The sequence below is a fragment of the Oreochromis niloticus genome, linkage group LG23, assembly GCF_001858045.2.
Source record: "Oreochromis niloticus isolate F11D_XX linkage group LG23, O_niloticus_UMD_NMBU, whole genome shotgun sequence".
NCBI classification, from domain to species: domain Eukaryota; kingdom Metazoa; phylum Chordata; class Actinopteri; order Cichliformes; family Cichlidae; genus Oreochromis; species Oreochromis niloticus.
In genome coordinates, this window is record NC_031986.2 from 14,170,868 (window position 1) to 14,191,081 (window position 20,214).

A 20,214-nucleotide genomic window follows, 5' to 3' on the forward strand; every position below is an offset into this window, starting at 1 on the left:
AGAACAGAATTCTGGAAATGTTAACTATTTTAATAAATAATATTGTTAAATATGTGCATATTTTTCAGTTTTGAGAGCTACTCTACCTACTATTGTTAGACTTACACTGCCCTGGAGGAATCCAATATTTCACGTAACGTTTTTAAACAATAGTAAAAGCTATGAAAGTCAACAAGTACAAATAAAAAAATGTTGTACATAAGAGTAAATATGTCAAAATAACAGATCGATCTAATCAGCAGTGATTAGATCTGAACTTTGGAGTATTAAAGTTTTAAGTAAACCAGAGATGGTGGAGCAGAAACCCCATGATGATTTGAGATGGAATGACTGATTAGCTTTTATTCCTGTGACCCCGTACGTCATTTTGCTTGAACTAATTCTAAGCTATATATAGAAATGCAATCAGATGAATGCCAGTTTTCTTATTCATCAGCATTTTTGATCTTTCAAAGTTAGACGTTTAAATCATGTTCTAGACTAAATGTTTAATTAATATTGACCACAGCTGATAGTGACTGCTTGGCCTTTGCCCAAATGCAGCCTGCACACTTGTGACACTGGGTTTTGTAATTCGATTTACTACTCAGAGAGAAGTCATCTGAGACTTTATGCCTCTCGTGGTGCACTTTCTTGCCGTCACGTGGTGGCCAGCTAATTTTTCAGCTCAAGAAAAAGCATGACTCCACTGTCTGCATTGCAGATACCCTGAAACCAATACTACTGATTATTTTTTTATTGATTTGCACTATGATGTGGTCAAAGCACCTCATCAGCTAGAACGTGACCAGAAACCTATGATCGCCGTATCTCTTGTATTGATTTGGTCCAGAATCCTGGTCACTGACGTCAAAACCTCACGAGATAGCAACAAGTTATCCCAATGCTGACCCACTTTAGATGACAAACCAATAACATGACTGGAGCCGCTCGTATTTTTCAGAAATATATTTTATAGATGATGTCAGAGATGAAATGTCCAAAGCGTAGGTCCCAAAGAAAGATAACATTTTTCATCAATAGAGACAAACAACAAACAAAAAATAACTTTTTTTTTTATCCATTTACATGTAAACCAAGAATTGCTCTTGAGCCACAGTGGTTATATATATGTATAGAACTGGCCGAGGTGGGTGTGACAATCAAACGACGATGCCCTTTTCCCCCCCCCAAACCTTTTCTCAACTGATTTCTCTAGTGCCCATTTAGAAATCTTTGAAAGAGGAACATTCTTTGGGAGCGTCTTTTTAAGGTCTGAATGTAGCAGAGGTTTGGCAGAGCACGTTTCTCTTAAACACAGTTCATACAAGTCGTAAGTGCTTAAAATCACTTATCCAATAAGAATGATATTAAATGTTTCTCAGTGGAGTCATTTGGACAAAGTCTTTTGAATTGTTTTCCCACCAGAGAGGAAGAAAAAAACCATCCCTCCTGGTGCTCTTGGGAGTTGCCAAGGGAGGTTTTTTTGTTTGATTTTTTTAAATATATAAGTCCTCCAGTGTTCTTCTTCTATTGTGCAAATACACTTTTTGTTACACAGACAAGCAGGCATGCTGACTCACAAACCATGCAAAGAGTTAAAGTTTGGCGCGAGCAGACAGCAAAAAAAAGAAAAAGTAGTAGTAAAAAATCTACAACTTAAGCAAGTAACAAGTGGAATGTTTGGTTAGACATGAAAAATATCAACTTAATCGCAAATCTTACAAGTTTAGAAAATTATATCAACTCAAATTTAGACATTTTTTTCCTCTGGCCTGTACTACTGCTCATCCAAGTCTATTATTCTGCTGTAAGTGGACCAGTTTCAGTTATAGACAGCTGGGCCTTCTCTGGCTAGAGTTGGACTGATATGGGATTTTTTAACACAGATACCAATATTTGTTTTTTTAAAAACTAATATATTTTGAGATATCGGCTGATTTTTTTTTCCCTGTCAGACAACCAAAAGAAATTTCCCTAAAATTTGTTAGGGATACTTATTTATTTACTTGTTTATGCTCTGCCCAACTGTGCTGGGATTAGAAAACTCAGCCTTTTCTGGCTAAAGCCTGACTGATAAAGGATTTTTAAGACTGATACCAACATTTGGTGATCTGAAAATCTGATATTCTGATATAATGGCCAATACATGTTTTTCTTTTGGACAAACAAAATAATTTACCCTAATTTTTTTGGTGGCGTACTTACTTATTTACACTCTGCCCAACTATGCTCAAATTAGCTGGATGTTGTCTTTGTAGCGCTGCATAGTGGCCTCTGGTGGACATACTATGTAATGTCAACACTCATAACTTAGCTGAAGGGTGTTTCTCTTCTTTATTTTTTAAAATTTTCATTTATTGGCTGTTATAAATGCCATTACTAATAGTATGGCAAATAGGTAATTATGGTTGAAATATCCACCCACTAATAAATCAATTGGGGTTAAAAAAAAAAATGGGGACTCACCTCGTGATGCTCAAAGGCATATAAAACATATTTGAAAAACTCAGCAACAACGTGTCCTCCAAAAATCAAACATCTTCATGGATAATTTATGTATAATTTATTTATTTCTACTGCCTACATCCACTAGCCAAAAGAAGTATGCAGATAGTTTTAAAGCTCGTATGAGGTTTAGATTGTGAAATTCTGTCAATGCTGTCATATTTGCAACAGTAAAGTGTTAACACCCGTGGAACGTAAGCCCCTGTTGATTAGTTTTAATCATTTCCTACACTGTAACATCAAAAAGCACAAAAGGTTGCTATTATATATAGAAATAGGTCAGAACAGATACTCAGATCTCCCGAGTCACCACTGACAAAGATAGCAAGGGCAAAAATACATTTAACCATCCGCAATGTGGCATCTAAGTCTAATCACAGTTAGATGGCGGATGTATTTTGGTGGAAAGAAAATAGCTCCTACATGAAGCTCCTCACAGCAAGGTTTGTGGATATTTTTGTGTAAGTGGGTCATCTTTTTTTCTTCTTTTTGAGCACCACAAGGAAACTTCTTTTTAGTCCCATTATATTCAAAAGCCGCAGGAATGTCTACAGCTGATATCATCAAACCTGGGCAACTCGCACCAGAACAATCTAAATGGATAAATCACCACAGGCCAGAGGAAAAACACGCTCATTTGATTTGGGGGATGAAAAGTCCCTTTAAAAATAAACATGACAGTCGTCTTTAATCAGGTGTTTAACAAAGCAGTTGACAGATGGGGGCTCATTTGAATGTATTCGATCTACTCTTCATGTCAGGTCAGTTCAAAGCAGGAAAAAGGAAGAAGGAAACACCGACGTCACGGACATGATAGTGCCACACATGCTTAGAGAAGGACTTTAAAGTGATTGGCTGATGGTTTCCATCCCGAGCTGCTTTAAAAACAAAAAGAAAAAAATCCTTTCTTTGACATAGGTGTCCCCTTCTTTTCTTTTCCCACTACAGAAAGCTCAGCTAGCTACATAAGGTGGCCTCTAAACGTTGTTTTGTTTGATTTTTAGGTGTTGTCACAGTCGAAAGGTAAGCGCATGTCGCACATGCACCAGAGGAAAATGTTAGGCAACAAAGTGATCAAATGTCTTGACTTTGTAGGTGTTTAAAAAGTCAACGGCGGTGCCGCGTAGTGACCACTGGAAAACAGTGCAGTCGATGACGAGTTAAATATGCTGCTTTTTCAAAGTTGATGGAGTAACATCTTACACCATACTGCTTTTCTTTTTTTTTTTTGCTCACAATATCATAGCTGTCATTAGTTTAGAGTACATTTATAAATTTTTCCATATACAAATCTCCTATAAACAGTACATGTTATAAATACATCATTGATGAAAATGCAGAAAGGCTTTAAGGGAGCCGTAGAAAGAAAGAAAGAAAGAGTTGCTCCTTAGTTTTGATAAATACAAGAAAGAAAGAACAATAGTACTACGGACGTGAATGGCAGCCCTATAACTATCCAGAAAACGGATAAAAACACAGAACAAAATCTATGGATGAAAAAAGTTAGAAAAATAATTTTATACAATAAAAAGTAAAAAAAAAAGAAAAGGAGTGGACACGCTTACCAAACACACTTCTGACGTTGCAGAATTGACAAGTTGATGCGAAAATCATACATGTAAAATACAAACAAAGACAATACTCGATTACTGCCTCTCAAAATATATTCAATTCAATATACATGGCTGATGTTTAGCTCACAATAGTAACCAAGGTAGTTGCCAACCGGCAAAGCATGGGATCGGCACACACACCTGATCTGTGAAGGAGTGAAATCAGTAAACATTGAACTGGGTATTGGGCGCCTCGTCTTAAAGGGCCAATACGTGAAATGTTTGTCGGCTTGCCATCTAAGTGGAGTTAAGTACTGCTGTAAATCCAAACTCATGCTTTGGCTTTCTCTTGCTTGGCTTTCTCTTTTGGATAACATTCAAAATATCTTGCAGATAAAAAGAAACAAACAAAAAAAACATGTCTGGCCTCTCTGCTCAAATGCATGCGTTTTACAAAGCGACGACTTCGGTTAAAGGGAAGCTACATTAAAGGCTAAACCTTTTCGCAAGTTTTTCTAATTCCTTCTTTGAAGGTCTCCATGTTTGCACCTTTTTAATTTTTTTTACTCTACTGAAGCTGGCAACTACCTTTACAAAGCGCTTTCATTTCTTTCTTTCTTTTTTCTTCCTTTTTTACAGAAAAATAGATCCATCCAAAAAAAAAAAAGTAAAGTAACTCTTCAAGAGAGGCCGTGAGAGACATAAATGCTGTCTTCGTCACGTTCCAAGTAAACATGCTGAAAGATTGTTTGCTATATTTTTCATCATTCTCCCCCACCCCACCCCCACAAGAAAGGACTTGAAATTCTCCTCCGTCTCCCGCACCCTCGCGCCAATTCCTCGGCGAGAAAAATCTTAAGGCAATCTTTTCCTGAACAATCGTGAAATCCAGCGGACCCTCACCAAGGCACTCCTCTCACTCGTCAACCTTCGACAACAGGCTGGTCCGGCGAGGCGACGAAGTCTCACCGTTAAAATCTTTGTAAAAGCCTACTCAAACTTCGGCCCAACCAAAGTCCACAGTGAACACAATTAGTAAAATTATCTTCTCGGTTGCCGTGATGCCCCACCTCCCCCCACCCCATTTGTTTAGGGAGGGAAAATAGTCAAGAAAAAAAGAAAAAAATCCCCGAGCTTGCCTCTTGACAGCTGGAGACGTCTGCTGTCCCCGGTGTCCGTACTGAATGTGGTCAGAGGGCAGCCGCATAAAGCACCGTATTTTTCTGCACACAAGTGTCATCGCACCTTTCGGTGACGAGATCTGATCTCGCCCCCGCCTTCTCCACCCTCCCAATGGCTCCGCTCCAAATACGCTCGCCCGCTGCCGTGATCACTTGGTCAGCCGCCGAGGGCTAACATGGGGGTGCGAAGACTGACAGAAAAAAGGTCTCTGTGCGAGCGCTTGCCGTTATGTTTAAATAAGTTTTTTCCAGTTCAGTCCTCCTCTGTCTTCTGATTGGCTCCCTACTCTTGAGGCTGAGCCCACCCCCTCTCCCTCGTTTTTTTGGCCGAGGGGCCGCCAATCAAGGTGACTGACGTGGTGAGTGGGGTTATTGGGGACTAAATGAAGGGATCAGTCGAGACTCTTTGCTGCTCAAAGAGGCGTTCTCCGGAGAGGTCAATGGTAACGCGGTGACACCCTCACGTTTTCGTCCACTACAGCGGCTCCTCCTCTTCCATGGGCTCCTCCTCGGGCCTACTGAGGAGATAAAACACAGGAACATTAATATTAGACCTCAGGCTGTCATTAACAAAACACATCCTCAACTTTACCAGCAACATCGAGGACTGTAAGAATGGAAATCCAGTGTGGAAAGTTAAAACTGCAATTCTTCTAGCAGCCACTTGGGGCTTGCTTCAAAAGTGAGTCAATCCCCATTGACTCTCATGTTAAAATGCCTCGACAACTCTAAAGCAGAAAAAAACATGTTGGCAGTTGACAACAAAAACTGTTTTGGTCTCGATAGCTTATTTGCTATCTCATGACAGCTACACAGGGGGTCTTTTTTTATTGATATTGAGGCATTTAAAGTTTTTTGACACACCAAGCACATTGCAAACGGTCTCCCCCAACTCCCTCAAAAAACCCCACGAAATTCCAAATGTTTTGGATGCAAATTTGTTGTGTAACGTATGTACACACACTGAAATTCGTCCTCATAGATTGCACTGTGAAAAAAAATTGACTCAACATCAAGCAACGATGAGCTGGTCCTGATGTTTTACGGTTTAAGTTGTATCACGATTGCTTTTGCATGTATTTCATGATGTCAGTGAAGCAGTTTGAACTCTTGATGGGAGGCACAAAAATAATATCAGAGAGCCAATTGACCCGAAACAATGTCCAACTGTGCATCTGATTTAATAGTATTAGTATTACTACTACTATTATTAAAATAGTATTATTTTACTATTTCCATATCATTGTATATTCAGTACGGCTGCGTTTTGAGCTGATTATGCGTTCGGTATGTACAGCTACATTAAAAATAGGCCATAAGCTTTACACATGTGGTGTGTAAAGGCCTTTAAAGTTTGCATGATTGATAGCGTCTCTGACTGACCTGAAGTGGGCGCTGTGGCGGCTGTTTGCTGCATGGTATCTCAGCTAATTTAACTTTGTATACTGGACCTCTGGACTGTGTTTGTGGCTTTTGGATCACATTTAATGCTATTTTCTGACAAACAACACACATTGCTTCTTGTAATTGCACTAATAGGCTGCCCAGGAAGTCTGTGCTTTATCATTCAGGACGTTACTCAGCACTTGTTACCAGGTAGATCTACACCCATGCATCTAAATCTCTCCTTCAAGCCATTCAAACAAAGGGTAGCGTCAGAAAAAAGTTCCTCTCTTCTTTTAACCTTATATACATTTATAGGAAACTGATTTATCTAGGATTACAAAACTGTGGGTACTAATACTGTGTACCCACAACAGTGACGTCAGCATTATTTGTAAAATTACGGGCCAGCCACTGAATATTTACTGTAATTTAACCCAAAAGCTTGAGTGGATAGAATTGATATCACCCCACAGTATTTTTACAGATTTTCAGATTTCCTCTTCACCTTTTTTTTCCTTCTTTCATGCAGGTGATTTTTGCCATTTTAGCATCCTGAAGTCAGTTATTTAAATATTAAATGACATTAATTTAAGACCTTAGCAAGAGTGAAAGGGAAGATTTACAAGATGCTACTGAGGGCTTCTGTGGTTTGGAGATGATGCCCCTGACAAAAACACAGGAAGCTGAGTTCACGATGCTTAGATTTTCAGAATAGAGAAGATTCATGGATGTAGTAAAGGAGGACATGCAGAGGGTTGGTGTGACAGAGGAGGATGTTAGGGACAGGGTGAGATGGATCGACTATGGTACAAGAAGTCGAAAAAGTTCTTGTTGGCTCTTTGTTTAGGTTGTTTTATAAATGACCTTTGACCCTATCTAAAGACAAACAAAGTCACTATTATTTCATCTATCTTATCTCTTTAAAGTGTTTAAAGTTGTAAATACAGTCCAGGGACTATATTTACAAAAAACTGCAACAATATGTGCAGTTGATCAATACATGCAGAACTTGTTCAGTAAACAAATGAATCTTTGAGTTATTTGGAGGTTTTATTGGATTCCATCAGGATTAAATATATTTCATAACAAGTTACTTCAACTACACAGACTTGATGTCAACGACAGAAAGTAGTCCCGGTGGGTGACTTTACTGTTGCCAGGTTTAAAGGTTATATAAAGTGTATAACTACTCTTAAGTCAAGACTATTGCTCTTTAAGCACTGTGTTTACTTCTGATTTTGGATTCCTTACCTTTGATCCATGGCATTAGAGTTGGCCACAGAGAGAGAGGCCATGGCGCTGACGGCCTCAGCCTCCTCCGAGTCTCCTCGTTTGGCTTCCAGCAAAGAAAGCCCCAGCCGCGGCGAGTAGCGCTGCACCGAGCGCCAGTACTTACCTGAGAAGACGGAGCAGATAAAAGACAGGAGGGAGGAAAAAACAAGAGAAACAGAGGAACTGAATAAAAATAAAGCATTAAGAGGGCTGACCTTAAATATATGAAGCTCATACACAAAAAATGAACCAGAGAGAATCTTAAAAAGTAAAAATAGATATTTTCTAATAAAAATGTTGCAGACTTTACTGTTTTTTATTTTGTCACAGAGAAATGACATGTTGAGTATTACTCAGCTTGCCTTTCAATTACTACTTCCCTGAAGGTTCAAACCTTTCACTGGTCTGGATTGTTTATGAACCTACAGGTACAGATTAGGTTTCTAATAAAAACTCTGTCCCTGTGGGTATCAGTGTTATGAGTCTGTGCTCCTGCGACGGTGAACTCACTGTGAGTCTCCAAAACTTTCTCCAGAGAGCGAACAGCGTTGGGGTTTGGCCTCTGCTCGAGGACAGCCTTGGGCAGTGGGTCCAGCTGCACGGGTCAAAAACACAGAGAGAAAACGCAAACATGAGCGTGCAACAGCTTCAACAGGATGACCTGCAATCCTTTTTTAATGAATCTCAGCCTGCTCCAGGACAGCGACGTCTATCGAGTCAAGACTGCCCCGGAGTTTAAGTGTGGATCAACAAATAAATAAAATACTATTTTATAAGTAAATAATAATAATACAATAAATATAAATATCTAAAAAAAATAAATAAATAAAACAAAATAAAATCAAATGAATAACAACAATTATTTAAGAAAACAACCAGAAAGAAATAAACCACTAAAATATTGCTGCCCGGCCTCAGAATCCTAGAAGATGGCCCTACGGTAGACATTTGAAAGTTCTAGGTCAGTGTTTCCCACCACGCCACATATTTCACATTAGAAAAATCACACGGCACACCACCAAACACAAATTTCACAAAAAAGCATATTGATAATTTTTCTCTGGGCACCAGGCATACCAAATTGGCTCGGTTAGTTCCCAGTATACCTTTTTTGCTTTCTTTCGAACACTGCTCTACGACTCCCCCCTCGGGGCACTACGACTACTTTTTCTTTTTCAAATATTTATCTATTGCTATTACGTACTGCGTTGTCTCACTCACAGCATGACTATTGTGTAATTTCTTCTTCGTCTTCTGTTTTACTGGCACTTGGCAACCTATTTAATTAGAGCAGGTAGTTGTACTGCCCTCTAGTGGAAGAGAATGTAATTGTTCTGCGCGTTACTCATGCCGGTCATTTAGAGTACTAATTAGGTGGAACCAGATAATTTTCCACGGCACACCTGATCATTTCTCGCAGTACAGTGGTTGGGAAACACTGTTCTAGGTGACTTTCTTCTTGAGTCATCGCACTCATCCCTCCTTGAGCCTGGTTATTTTCGAGGTTTCTTCCTGTTAAAAGGGTGTTTTTCATTCCCACTGTCACCAAAGCGCTTACTCATGGGGGGGGTCATATGATTGTTGGGATTTTCTCTGTTTTTTTTTTGTATTACTATAGGCTCTTTACCTTACAACAAAAAGCGCCTTGAGGCAATCTGTTGTTGGGATTTGGTGCCATATAAATAAAATTAACCTGAATTGGACCGACAAAGTTGTGTGTCCACACTGCATGCCCGGTTTTGTGACGACTTTAGCCTTTACGGCTGTAGGGTAAAATGTAGTCGACTCACACTATTAAAACGGACTATTTTAGCCCCACCCCTTTAAGCCAAACTTCTTCTTATTGGCTAAAACTTGCATACGTTTTGAGAACATACAGAGCCAAGATATATAAAGTGTTTATTTAATCACTAACTTCTACATTTCTTCTCATGTCCACTTCCAATCAGTTCTCATGTGTAAGATGAGCAGGAATAAAGGAGCCTGATCCACGTCCTGCTTTGACCGGTCTTCTTTGTTTCTAACGTCGACCCTTTGAGACGTCCTTTTATTAGGATTCCAGCCTTGTGTGCTTTCAGAGTGACCTCCTTACCTCCTGGCTGAGCAGGGCGGCCACGCAGGCCTCGGAGGCATCACAGATGGCGGTGAGGTCGTGACCTCCCTCTAGAGCCAGGACCACGCGGCCTCCGGCGAGGGTCATCAGCTGCCTTGTCAGATAACCGAAACCTGAGGAGAGTTTACAGGAAGGAGGTGAATGCACTTAAATGTATCTGAATGCCTTCCACAGCTGCTGAAATTCATTAACATTTTATCACTTTGTTGGAACCCAAAGACTCGGTTTCAAAGCTCGGTCAGCAGCGTGAGCACGTGTGGAGCGGCTGGAGCATGAGATAAGAAACACACTACCGATAATCTCCCACTCACATTTGGATGTCAGAGTGTAGCCGCCCAGCGGGGGAGGGTGTCCCTCGACGGCGTCGAAACCAGAAGAGACCAACACGATGTCTGGAGCAAACTCGTTGGCTATCGGCATCACCACTGACCTGTGAGTGGAAGGGCGGGGTTCAAAGATTAAACAGTGCATCAGCCAACATCTCAACATCATCTCCACAAAGGCGATACACAAAAGAGAAGCAAGTTTCAATCATTATTGATTTCATGACAAACAGTTGCTTCATTAAAGTTTGGCAAATAATTAAAGCTGATTATTAATTAACAGTTATTAAACGAGCATCACACAGTTCAGGCTTCTCAGTTACTTTTATTTGTTTCATGAGCTAAACAGCTGAATATATCTGGATTTCATTTCATTTCATTCAAGTTTAATCCATTAAGAAAGTATCATGTGATTAGTTATGGCCATCCAAACAAAAACAATCCAGCTGAAGAAATATTCAGATTTCCCATTTGGTATCATGACAAAGTGGAACAGGAGCTCTCAGAGAGCGCAACTACCCCCGAAGGGCAAGAGCTGAAATAAAACTCATCTTTGTGATGCTTTATTACAACATGCTGATGTTGGCTTGATTTTTTAACAATGCGCTAATGTCTGACCATTTCACCTTTGATCTTGAAGCATTACATAAGGAAATGGTGTATTTTCTTATCTTTACCCATACGCTTGGAGCAGAATGGGCAGAAATCTTTATGGCGTCATTGGTACCCCACAAGATATTGTACTGAAACAGTAAAAAGTATGTCATAGATCTCTCTCCACGCTCTTTCATATGATAAATATTCATCGATATGGTTTCTTGAACAGTTTTTTAAGGTCAGTTTTGAACTTGCTAACAATGAAGATCAGAGTCAAATACTTTGGCAACCTCGTGTCCGCCAAGGCCCCACATATTGTTGTGAAGTCTGAAGGCCAACAAACAAATGGAAGCGATTACATACGCCCTCCCTTTAAGGGAGAACTTCATTTGGGAGTAGGGCTATAAAGGCAGGGTGCTTAACTCTGAGGTTTGTCGTCAAAAATTAAACCAATCCCTCACATGTGCTCAAGGTTTATCTGGTACCTGAAAGCAGCCAGGTATTCTGCATCTCCCATGGGCGGGTCGAGACCTCCGGTGAAGGCAACGTTAACGTTGAACCCGACTCCAGGGCCACTGCCCACCTGTGAAGAGGAGCACAAACTTCAAGTGAGCGTACGGCACAAAAGAACAAAAGGAAAAAAACGTGCTCGTTTCATTTTTTAAAGCTTTTTAGCTTCTTTTGGCTAATTATAGGATGCTTTTCACATGCTTTTCCCTACTTCAGATTATTTCTTGCCCTTTGATGAAGATGTCTTTAAAAAAACAAAAACAACCATTAGAACATAGAGCATTAATAAAGTGATCCTTGGAGAGAGTTCAACTGGAGACTAACAAGATACACCCGGAGCCAACAGATAACATAAACTTGGAGTGCAACCAGCTTCAAGAAGTGTGGACTGAAAAAACTGGCAACCAAACTAAAAACTGTCAAAAAGCTGAAGTGGACCAATTATCATTATCCTTCGCAGCTCCACGGTTTTTATTCTTGGACTCTAGTTCATGCTTAAAATTATCTTTATTTATTTTATACTCCTCAGTTCATCCGCTGTCTGGAACAACTCGTTTTAGCTCATCTCCCTTTTAAGGCAACTTTTCTTCATCACACTGAGCCATAAAACACAGTGTGAAGCTGACAGGGCTTAATTATACACAATTTTATCTTGTTATGTGAAGCTGGCCATATTTAATATGCGTATCCTGGCCACCAGGTCAACTGTTTATTGAGGCAACTATCTAATCAGCCAATCACGTGGCTGCAAAATCCCAGCGGATCAGGAGTCCAGCCACGTTCAAAGTCACTTAAATTACCCATTCTGACCTGACTTTGAACTTCAGCAGGTTGTTTTGACCATGTCGACATGCCTAAATGCACTGAGCTGCTGCCATGTGATTGGCTGGTTACATATTTGCATTAACAAGCAGTTGCACAGGTGTACCTAATGAAGTGGCCAGTGGGTGCAAGTTAATAAAACACAAATGGATTACTAAAAAGTAAAGAGTGGGAATATTCTGTTCAGGTCACACACACTCACCTCATCAGGTGCTCCGCTTCCAGGGAAGAAGTTGCCGTCGTCATAGCGATGAACAGAGATGTAAAGGACGTTGGGGTCATCGTAGAAGGCTTGCTGGGTGCCGTTGCCATGATGAACGTCCTGAGAGTAGAAGAAGAAAATAAATCTAACTGATCTTAAAAAAAGAAAAAATCTGCATCTTCTGATTAGCGTCACATGACAGAGGATCATGTGACAGTAGTCGGGACACTCACCCAGTCCACAATGAGGATCTTGTTGACATTCAGTCTCTGTTGCAGCAGTTTGGCTGCGATGGCCACAGAGTTGAAGTAGCAGAAACCCCTGAAACAGCAGCAGACGGAGGGCGAGAGCTCCTGTTTGTTATGAATATCGTTGCCAGAGCTCCATTTTCATTTTTTTAATGGGACAATTTAAACACTTTTTGAGGAGGATATGGAAAATAAATAAAGCAGGGCCCGAGAAAGCTGGCAGAATAAAGGCACTCAGGATTTTATGTGCAAATAAACTCAATGGTTTATGTAATTTCTATTCCAGACGAGCCTGTTCCAGCTCTGGTATTTGTATACGTGCAGATTAAGTGTCTCCAAGTGAGTGCGGTGATGGCTTTGGCCTTACATGGGAGTGCTTTCCTCCGCATGGTGTCCAGGAGGGCGGACCACAGCGAAACCATTCTGGAAAAAGAAGAGGCAGGAGCGACAGGAGTCTGTTAGCACTGATCACTGTTTCCTCTGTGATCGTAACCACCATTAAAAAAACATCATAACTTAGCCTTTAAGTGGGAAACTATTGCACATGAATCAAATTCAATGCTGAGAGCGTAACCAACATTAAATCACAGAAAGCAATACAAAGTGAACAGAGGGTTTAATAACTGTAATAAAGCTACAACAAGGATCCCATACAGTTTTGGGGCTAAAACAAGCAAGAAAAATCATTGATGATGACTGTTTGTGTAATTTTGTTTAACAAAATAGCAGAATGCTGGCCACCTGAGGGCAGATACAGGTGGAACATGCAACTTAAAACTTTACTTTTTGCTAAAGCATATAGTTAGGGCTGGATCAGGTGACCTTGAACCTTCCCTTAGTTACACTGCGATTGGCCTAGACTGTTCAGGGCTTCCCATGATGCACTGAGCATTTCGTCTTCACCGTTGTGCATTTAATCATGAGTTATTATTAATCCCTGGTTCTCTTCCACAGAATCTCTGCCAGAGGCTTCTTCCTTTTAAAAAAGGGAGTTTTTCCTTCCCACTGTCGCCAAGTACTTGCTCATAGGAGATTTTCTTGAATTATTGTCTTTACCTTATAATATAAAGCGCCTCAAGGTGGCAGTTGTTGTGATTTGGTGGTATATAAACAAAACTGAAACGAACTGAGCTCAGTGAGCTGTGAAACATGGGGACTGCAGGTAAACTACTCTGGAGTTATTGATAAAGGTGAAGCAGCCAATACGAATTAAGCTGCGTGCTCTATTTTTTCTAGAAACTTCTTGCTTAAACTTTTGCCTGATCTCATTTCAGGTAAGTGGTGCTCTCAGGTAGACACCGAGTTGTCTGCAACCACTGGCCAACTACTCACAGAGTGGAAGCAAAACTGTGAATATCACAACACCAACTGTGCATGGGGAGTTGTACCTATTGACACGTGTTGGTTGTAGCAGAGAGGCATTTACTTTGAAGGCAAATGATTTTCAGTGTGAACTGCACTGATTAAAGTTTCACTACTGCTCACTCGCCAGTTCGTGAATGTTTGGAGACGAGCTGACAAACTTCAAGACATTGTGTCAATCTTTTAGTGACCAAAGCAATCACAAAGATATTTTGGATGCAGAACCCTCTTTGCAACTAACTTCATCTAGCGACAGCAACAGGGACATGTTGCTACTTCAACCACATGTTTCAGTAGCAACATGTGGTTGCCAAGACATCCAGAGGAAGCTCTGAGTAGAGACCCTGCTCCTTCTCATCAAGAGCCCACTGAGGTGTTGCAGGTGTCTTATTAAAATGTCTCCTGGGTGCCTTCCTTTAGAAGCTTTCCGGGTACCCCGAGCTGGGAGGAGACCCCGGGGCAGATCCTGAAGTCACTGGAGGGATTATATATATCTCATTTGGCCTTTGAGCATTGTGGTATCTCCCAAGTGGAACTGGAAAAAGCTGAAGAAAAGGACATTCAGAATACCATGCTCAGCCTGCTCTGGCTGGGTGATGGAGAACGAATGAAAGGGGGTATCTTAAATTTTTAAGTAGCAACTTTAGGCTTCACTCTGAATTTTCAAAGACTGTGGCACAACTGCAGCACATAAAAACACATTAACTGTGCTTCATCACAGTGGGAAACAGAGCAAGAAGCACCATACAGGTGTAATCAAGGTTACCTTTAGCTCTCCAGTAGCAACTTTAAAAACAAGCTCTACCACCGAGCCGACAGCGAGGCGAGCCGCGCTGGAGGAGTGGACCTCATTCCAAATGGTGTCGCTGTCCACCTAAGACCAGAAAACCGAGCCTCATCTTGATAAACTGGCTTGGAAACAGATGTTGAATAGTGCAGAAAGTGTGAGCTGTTTTAGCCCCTTTTAAACAAAGCAAATAAGCATTACTTACCCCCACCCCTCCACACGGGAGCCGAACAAACATAGGAGTGATTGAACCTGTTGCAGGAAATAAAGATTAAATTTAAAGCTATCAGCAGCTGAATGTGTGTGTGTGTGTGTGTGTGTGTGTGTGTGTGTGTGTGTGTGTGTGTGTGTGTGCATACATGTTTAGATATCTTTGATAGGGCAGAAAATTGGCATGCTACTGTACTTGTGGTGACCAACACTTATACCTTCAAACCTGTCCCCACAAGTTTGAAGGCATTTTGAGGCTCAAAATGTGGTTTTAGTGTCAGGGTCACAATTAGGTTATGGTTAGGTTTAGGCTGAGGCTGAGGGTTAGGATTAGACATTCATTTTTGATGGTTAGGGTTAGGGTAAGCGGCTAGGGAAAGCATTATGTCAATGAGATGTCCTCACTAAGATATGAAAACGAGCGTGTGTGTGTGTGTGTGTGCGTGCATGCGCGCGTGTGTGTGTGTGTGTGTGTGTGTGTATAAAGGCTTACAATCAAGTTTCTGTCGGAGTGGGTTGGTTCCATACAGCAGGACGTGGGCTTCAGAGTGAACTGTCTGCAGCTCTTCCAGAGTGGCCTTCCTCCCACGGATGCACTACACACAGACAGACACACAGATGGATTCAGCTCACATAAGCGGTTCGCTACTTTGCGCGACGGCTGGTGGATATCTCAATTTTTTACAAGCCTACCTCACACTGAGCTCTGAGTCCAGTCTCTTGCAGTCGGGACCAGATGCTCTGAATGCGTCCCGCATGCTCCGGGTGGCTGTTGGTGTTGCCGCACATGCACTGATGCTTCTGCATCAGGGAGTCATACACGAGGCCTTGGGAAACACATAGAAACATTCATTGCACACTGATTGTGAAATACCACTTTCATTTTTGTTAATCTACACAATAGCGGTTTAAATGAACACCTTACTCTTTTATTTTGAAAAGCTAAAGCATCAGATCCTTGTTTGATATTCGCTGTTGAGCTGTGCTTTTCCCGCATATTTTTCTGTGTAGTTTGGAACCGAATCGGAGCAAAGTAGGCCAAACTAAAAATATCTTCAGCTGTGGTGCTCGCATGCAAAAACTGTCACAAAAGTCCGCTTCCTAAAAGAGACGCTGAAGTGGCTGGGAGGAGATTTAAAAAAAAAAAAAAAAGATTTCTCCTCTACGAGTGAAACAAAAGAGTGGGAGAGACAAAGGTTTTGGCAAGATTCACTGATCCAGCTCGTCTATTTCTGCTACCAGATGGAGGCTGGAACTAGCACAGTGTTTTCTGGCCAATTCACCTGATTTTTGGGTGATTGTTTTTTCTTTCCAGTCCCGAGTGCATTAAGATGGAAATTAAACTCACAGGGAGGCTGCTAAACTGGCGATGAATCCTACTGGTTGCTTTACAGTGATTTTAGATTTGAGTTACAGTGTAAGCAAACGACTACAAGCACGCACACAGTACGGGATGCTTCAGTTGGAGGAGAGGAGGGCGATGCTGACCTGTGGTAAAGCGAGGCTTGACTGGAGGATCGGGCGTGGGGACGCTGATCGGGAAGGAGGAAGCGGAGGCCGGAGATGACTGGGCCCTGGACAGGGGGCGGTGTCCCGGGAAGGAGATAGAGAGGCCAGCAGCTTCCATGGAGGCCTGGTAGTTTCTCAGTTGGTGAATCCGCTGCTGCTCCAACAGCAGGGCCTGCTGCTCGTACGCACAAAAACAAAAAATAAAGGATGGGAATTCTGGAAAATGTTTAGATAATAAAACTCTTTGATGTTTTTTTTTTTTACTGCAAGCGCAACTTGTGGCCAAAAGGTGGCAGCCAAAACAAATTATCTGGCTTTGATCGTCCCTTTTGCTTCTTAATCACATGAATGCTTTGCCATTTCTTTCAAAGCACCCCCCACCACACTCCAGGACTTCCACAGGAACATCTACAACCTATCTAAGCCAATCAGGTGCTCTAAAAGTTCATATTGATCCTCTCAGCCTATGTCGTTTAATTCCTCATCCCTTACCTGTCTGAAGAGCAGCTCCTGCTCAGCCTGCCTCTCTCTCTCCCTCTCCCTGTGCTGCTGCTGCTGCAGCACCTCCTCCTGCAGCTCCTGGGGGTCGGGGGGCTCCTGCTTGATGGTGACCCCGTGCGGCAGGCCTCCTCCGTCCTGGTGCTCCCTCAGCTCCTCCTCTGTCTCCTCGGGGTGGCTCTGGTGCTGACGGCCCACGGGCGACTCGCTGGGCTTGGCCATCATCTGCGGGACATGGCGCAGGCAGAGAGAGAGAGAGAGACAGAAAGGAGAGTGAGGGCGATGATGCCGCGACGTGAAATTTATTTCACAATCGAACAGCGGGATGCGACAAATCCAACGTGTGAGGCTGCATTCAAGGCAAACGGGCACGCTCTCCTCTGAAACAAATTCCTGGCAGAGCGCTCTTTTCTCTCGAGCATTCTTCTTTTAACAAGCTTAATTTGGATTACTCAGCCAGATTGGTGTCTTGCTCATTTCAAACCTATCCTTTTTAATTGAATGTGAGTAGCCGCTCTCCCGACTGTACTCCGGGGCAAAATGTGTCTCACAGAACAGAGACATTCTCCGCTCCCCGTCGCGCCTCTTTTCAGTCGACTCATTCTGGGGCCCCCCATTAACCGAGCGGTGACTCAGTTGTCTCTTCATTCACTTTTACTGACACGAACTGCTAAAAGGGCCCGAGAGTACTCGCCTCCACAGAGTTTACGATACGAAGGCTGAGAGAAAGAGAAGTGTTTGCTGGAAGTCTCAAGAGTGGGCTACATTTACAGGTGTGTGTAGTTGTGTTTGGATGTAGGAATGGCTGTATGTGTGTGTGTGTGTGTGTGTGTGTGTGTGTGTGTTCCCAGAGCTGCGAGCCTCTGGGTCCCTTTGGCTCGGTGCCAAGGGACAGCATTGACGTCAGAGCATTCACCAACTCCCTTTCAACACCCTCCCCCTCCCCCCCCTCCTCCGTGCTACTGTTCTTGTCTTCTTTGCATCCAAACAGACGTTTCTTTACCCCCATTTTTCACCTCCTCCTCTGACCTATCTGACCCCCCACCCCTTGCTCCCTCCCTCTGCTCCACTTTCCCAGAATCCTCCTGCCTATCTGGTTCAAACTGATCCCCTTCATTTCATTAGCAGTGGATAATCAAACAGCCAAGTTAAAGCAGACATATAGATAAGAGAGGAAAGTTTCTGTTTTTATTAAACTTGGTGCTAATCTGACACATTTACACTGGTAAATTGACTGTTTGTCTATAGCAATAATTAACTGATTACATTTATATGTGACTAATTATTAAATGAGCATAATGTTAGGCCACAAAATCAAGCTCAGTCTACACTCAGATAATACCCATTTTCATATATAGGGCCCAGTATTCAAGTTGCTTTAGCTTGTCTATAGTCTCTGCTGCAATGCAAGCCACTTTGCAACCCACATCCAGCTGCAGCTTCTCCTTTGTGTTGTTTTTAACATCTCTTTTATGTGAGTTTGGCAATCATACACTTGTTCTTGACTGGCCTATGTTGTTATCTGGGCTGAATTATCCAATGGGCATACTGGGCATACAGTATACTCATGTACAGTTTGGTGCCCATTCAAGAGCCAAATGACACCAGAATTGTATCATCGATGTTCGATGTTGAAACCATATATTATCGAAACAGATATATTTCTTTATCATATCAGTTACATAATTACTAGAACACGGTAGTCCGTATTTTACCTGACACTTTCTCTCCTACATTACAGAGGCTAGTGGTCTCTCCCAGTTATAACAGCAAAATGGGAAAAAAATCCCATGCGTAACTTTTATAAAATTGCCATTTCTAAATAAACAAACTTAGGATGAAAATATTTTATTGTTGAGACGTTCAGTGCGGTGAGATGAAAAGGTAATCCGGAGGTTAGCAGCTCACAATCACAATCAGTAGATTTATTAGCTAAAAGTTTGACTGGAGCCAATCAAAGAAGCAAGTATCCATGAAATATTATTATTTTACTTACTAAATTTTGACATATAAACAATGTTTACTCCTCTGGGCTCTACTTCATTACTGTTTCAACACTTGTCCAGAAGCAGTACCGTGGTACTGTCAAGAGGTAGGTACGGTCTCTCTAGTTCAAACTATTCTGTGTACGTGTATGCAAACACTCCTGTCGGATTACTGAAGAAAGAAAAGAAGAAAGACGGTGGACGACACCACAAAAGGCAATCGAAGACCCAGACAATAAATACACAAGGTAATGAGGGTTCCCTTTAAGGAACACAAGGAATACAGTGAAGGAGGGCAAAACTAAAGCTGAGAAATCCCAAGAATGCAAACACAGCAAACCCAAACAGAGAATACCAACAAGGAGACCAACTCAAAACACTGTGAGCGATAATCCCCACAAAAAATCACCAACTCTGTGTCAAGACCTTGGGACCATGATAGTTCTGAAGCTTTTGCTAACACAGGTATTTTATCTGAAGTTCAGAAACATGACCACATTGGCATCTTCTCTCACAGATACCTGCTCTTCCTGTCTTAGGGTTTCCACCTATGTGCATAGGAGTGTGGGGACGTCCCAAGCCAAAACCATATCGTCACTAGAAAACCTTCTTTTGACTATAGTTATCCGTTTCTTACTAAACTAATTTGTGACATTTTGATATGTGATCCAGGCCATCTTGCTTTTTGTATTTAGATATGTGCTGAACACATAGTGTGGTTTGATCTTCAGCATTATTCTGCTATTTAGCCAAATTAAACGCTGCTTTTATTTGTTCAAGCTACACAAACTGTGTGCACGTCTGTTGTAAAATGGTACGGCTTCTCAGACAGCAACTAATAGAAGCATGTTTACATTTAGGTTCTTCCATTTCTCTGATCCAGCTGAGGTACTATATATCAGGGGAAAGTTGGACATGGATGAATTGTACAAAGAATACCATGTAACGGATCCACACTTGCAGGAAACTGTGGCTAGAAGAAGCTGGGCAACCTTTCTTCAAGGCAGAAACACACCAAGTATGGCTGCTGTTGTATGTTTTCTCTTCTGAAATTCCTGTTACAAGTGCCTTTGTAGAGAGTCTTTCCTTTGTGGGCTGACCAACAGAGCCGGTGTGCTCCTTATTAACAAAGGATTGCCACAACAGGTGGTGCTACATGTTTGATTTGA

At 41.7% G+C, this 20,214-nt stretch overlaps 1 protein-coding gene and 1 long non-coding RNA gene across 6 annotated transcripts in view; one reads left to right on the forward strand and one right to left on the reverse strand.

Annotated features, from left to right (window-relative positions):
• Positions 1-933: 933 nt before the first annotated feature.
• The window catches only part of LOC100702316 (histone deacetylase 4), an 82,196-nt gene continuing 62,915 nt past the window's right edge, over positions 934-20,214 (reverse strand). For all 5 annotated transcript variants that reach the window (XM_005463083.4, XM_005463081.4, XM_005463082.4 and 2 more), the window contains 15 exons: positions 17,055-17,285; positions 16,542-16,737; positions 15,747-15,880; positions 15,547-15,649; positions 15,049-15,095; positions 14,823-14,930; positions 13,062-13,117; positions 12,680-12,767; positions 12,447-12,566; positions 11,398-11,495; positions 10,304-10,422; positions 9,972-10,105; positions 8,390-8,474; positions 7,859-8,003; positions 934-5,739 (listed from right to left, as the gene is read on the reverse strand). In XM_005463083.4, the coding sequence (XP_005463140.1) occupies positions 5,697-5,739; positions 7,859-8,003; positions 8,390-8,474; positions 9,972-10,105; positions 10,304-10,422; positions 11,398-11,495; positions 12,447-12,566; positions 12,680-12,767; positions 13,062-13,117; positions 14,823-14,930; positions 15,049-15,095; positions 15,547-15,649; positions 15,747-15,880; positions 16,542-16,737; positions 17,055-17,285 (1,707 nt within the window). In that variant the 3' untranslated portion in view covers positions 934-5,696. The remainder of the gene's footprint in view (positions 5,740-7,858; positions 8,004-8,389; positions 8,475-9,971; positions 10,106-10,303; positions 10,423-11,397; positions 11,496-12,446; positions 12,567-12,679; positions 12,768-13,061; positions 13,118-14,822; positions 14,931-15,048; positions 15,096-15,546; positions 15,650-15,746; positions 15,881-16,541; positions 16,738-17,054; positions 17,286-20,214) is intronic.
• The window catches only part of LOC109196944 (uncharacterized), a 29,902-nt gene continuing 28,924 nt past the window's right edge, over positions 19,237-20,214 (forward strand). Inside the window, exon 1 of the long non-coding RNA XR_003216295.1 lies at positions 19,237-20,191. This is a non-coding gene — a long non-coding RNA (uncharacterized LOC109196944). The remainder of the gene's footprint in view (positions 20,192-20,214) is intronic.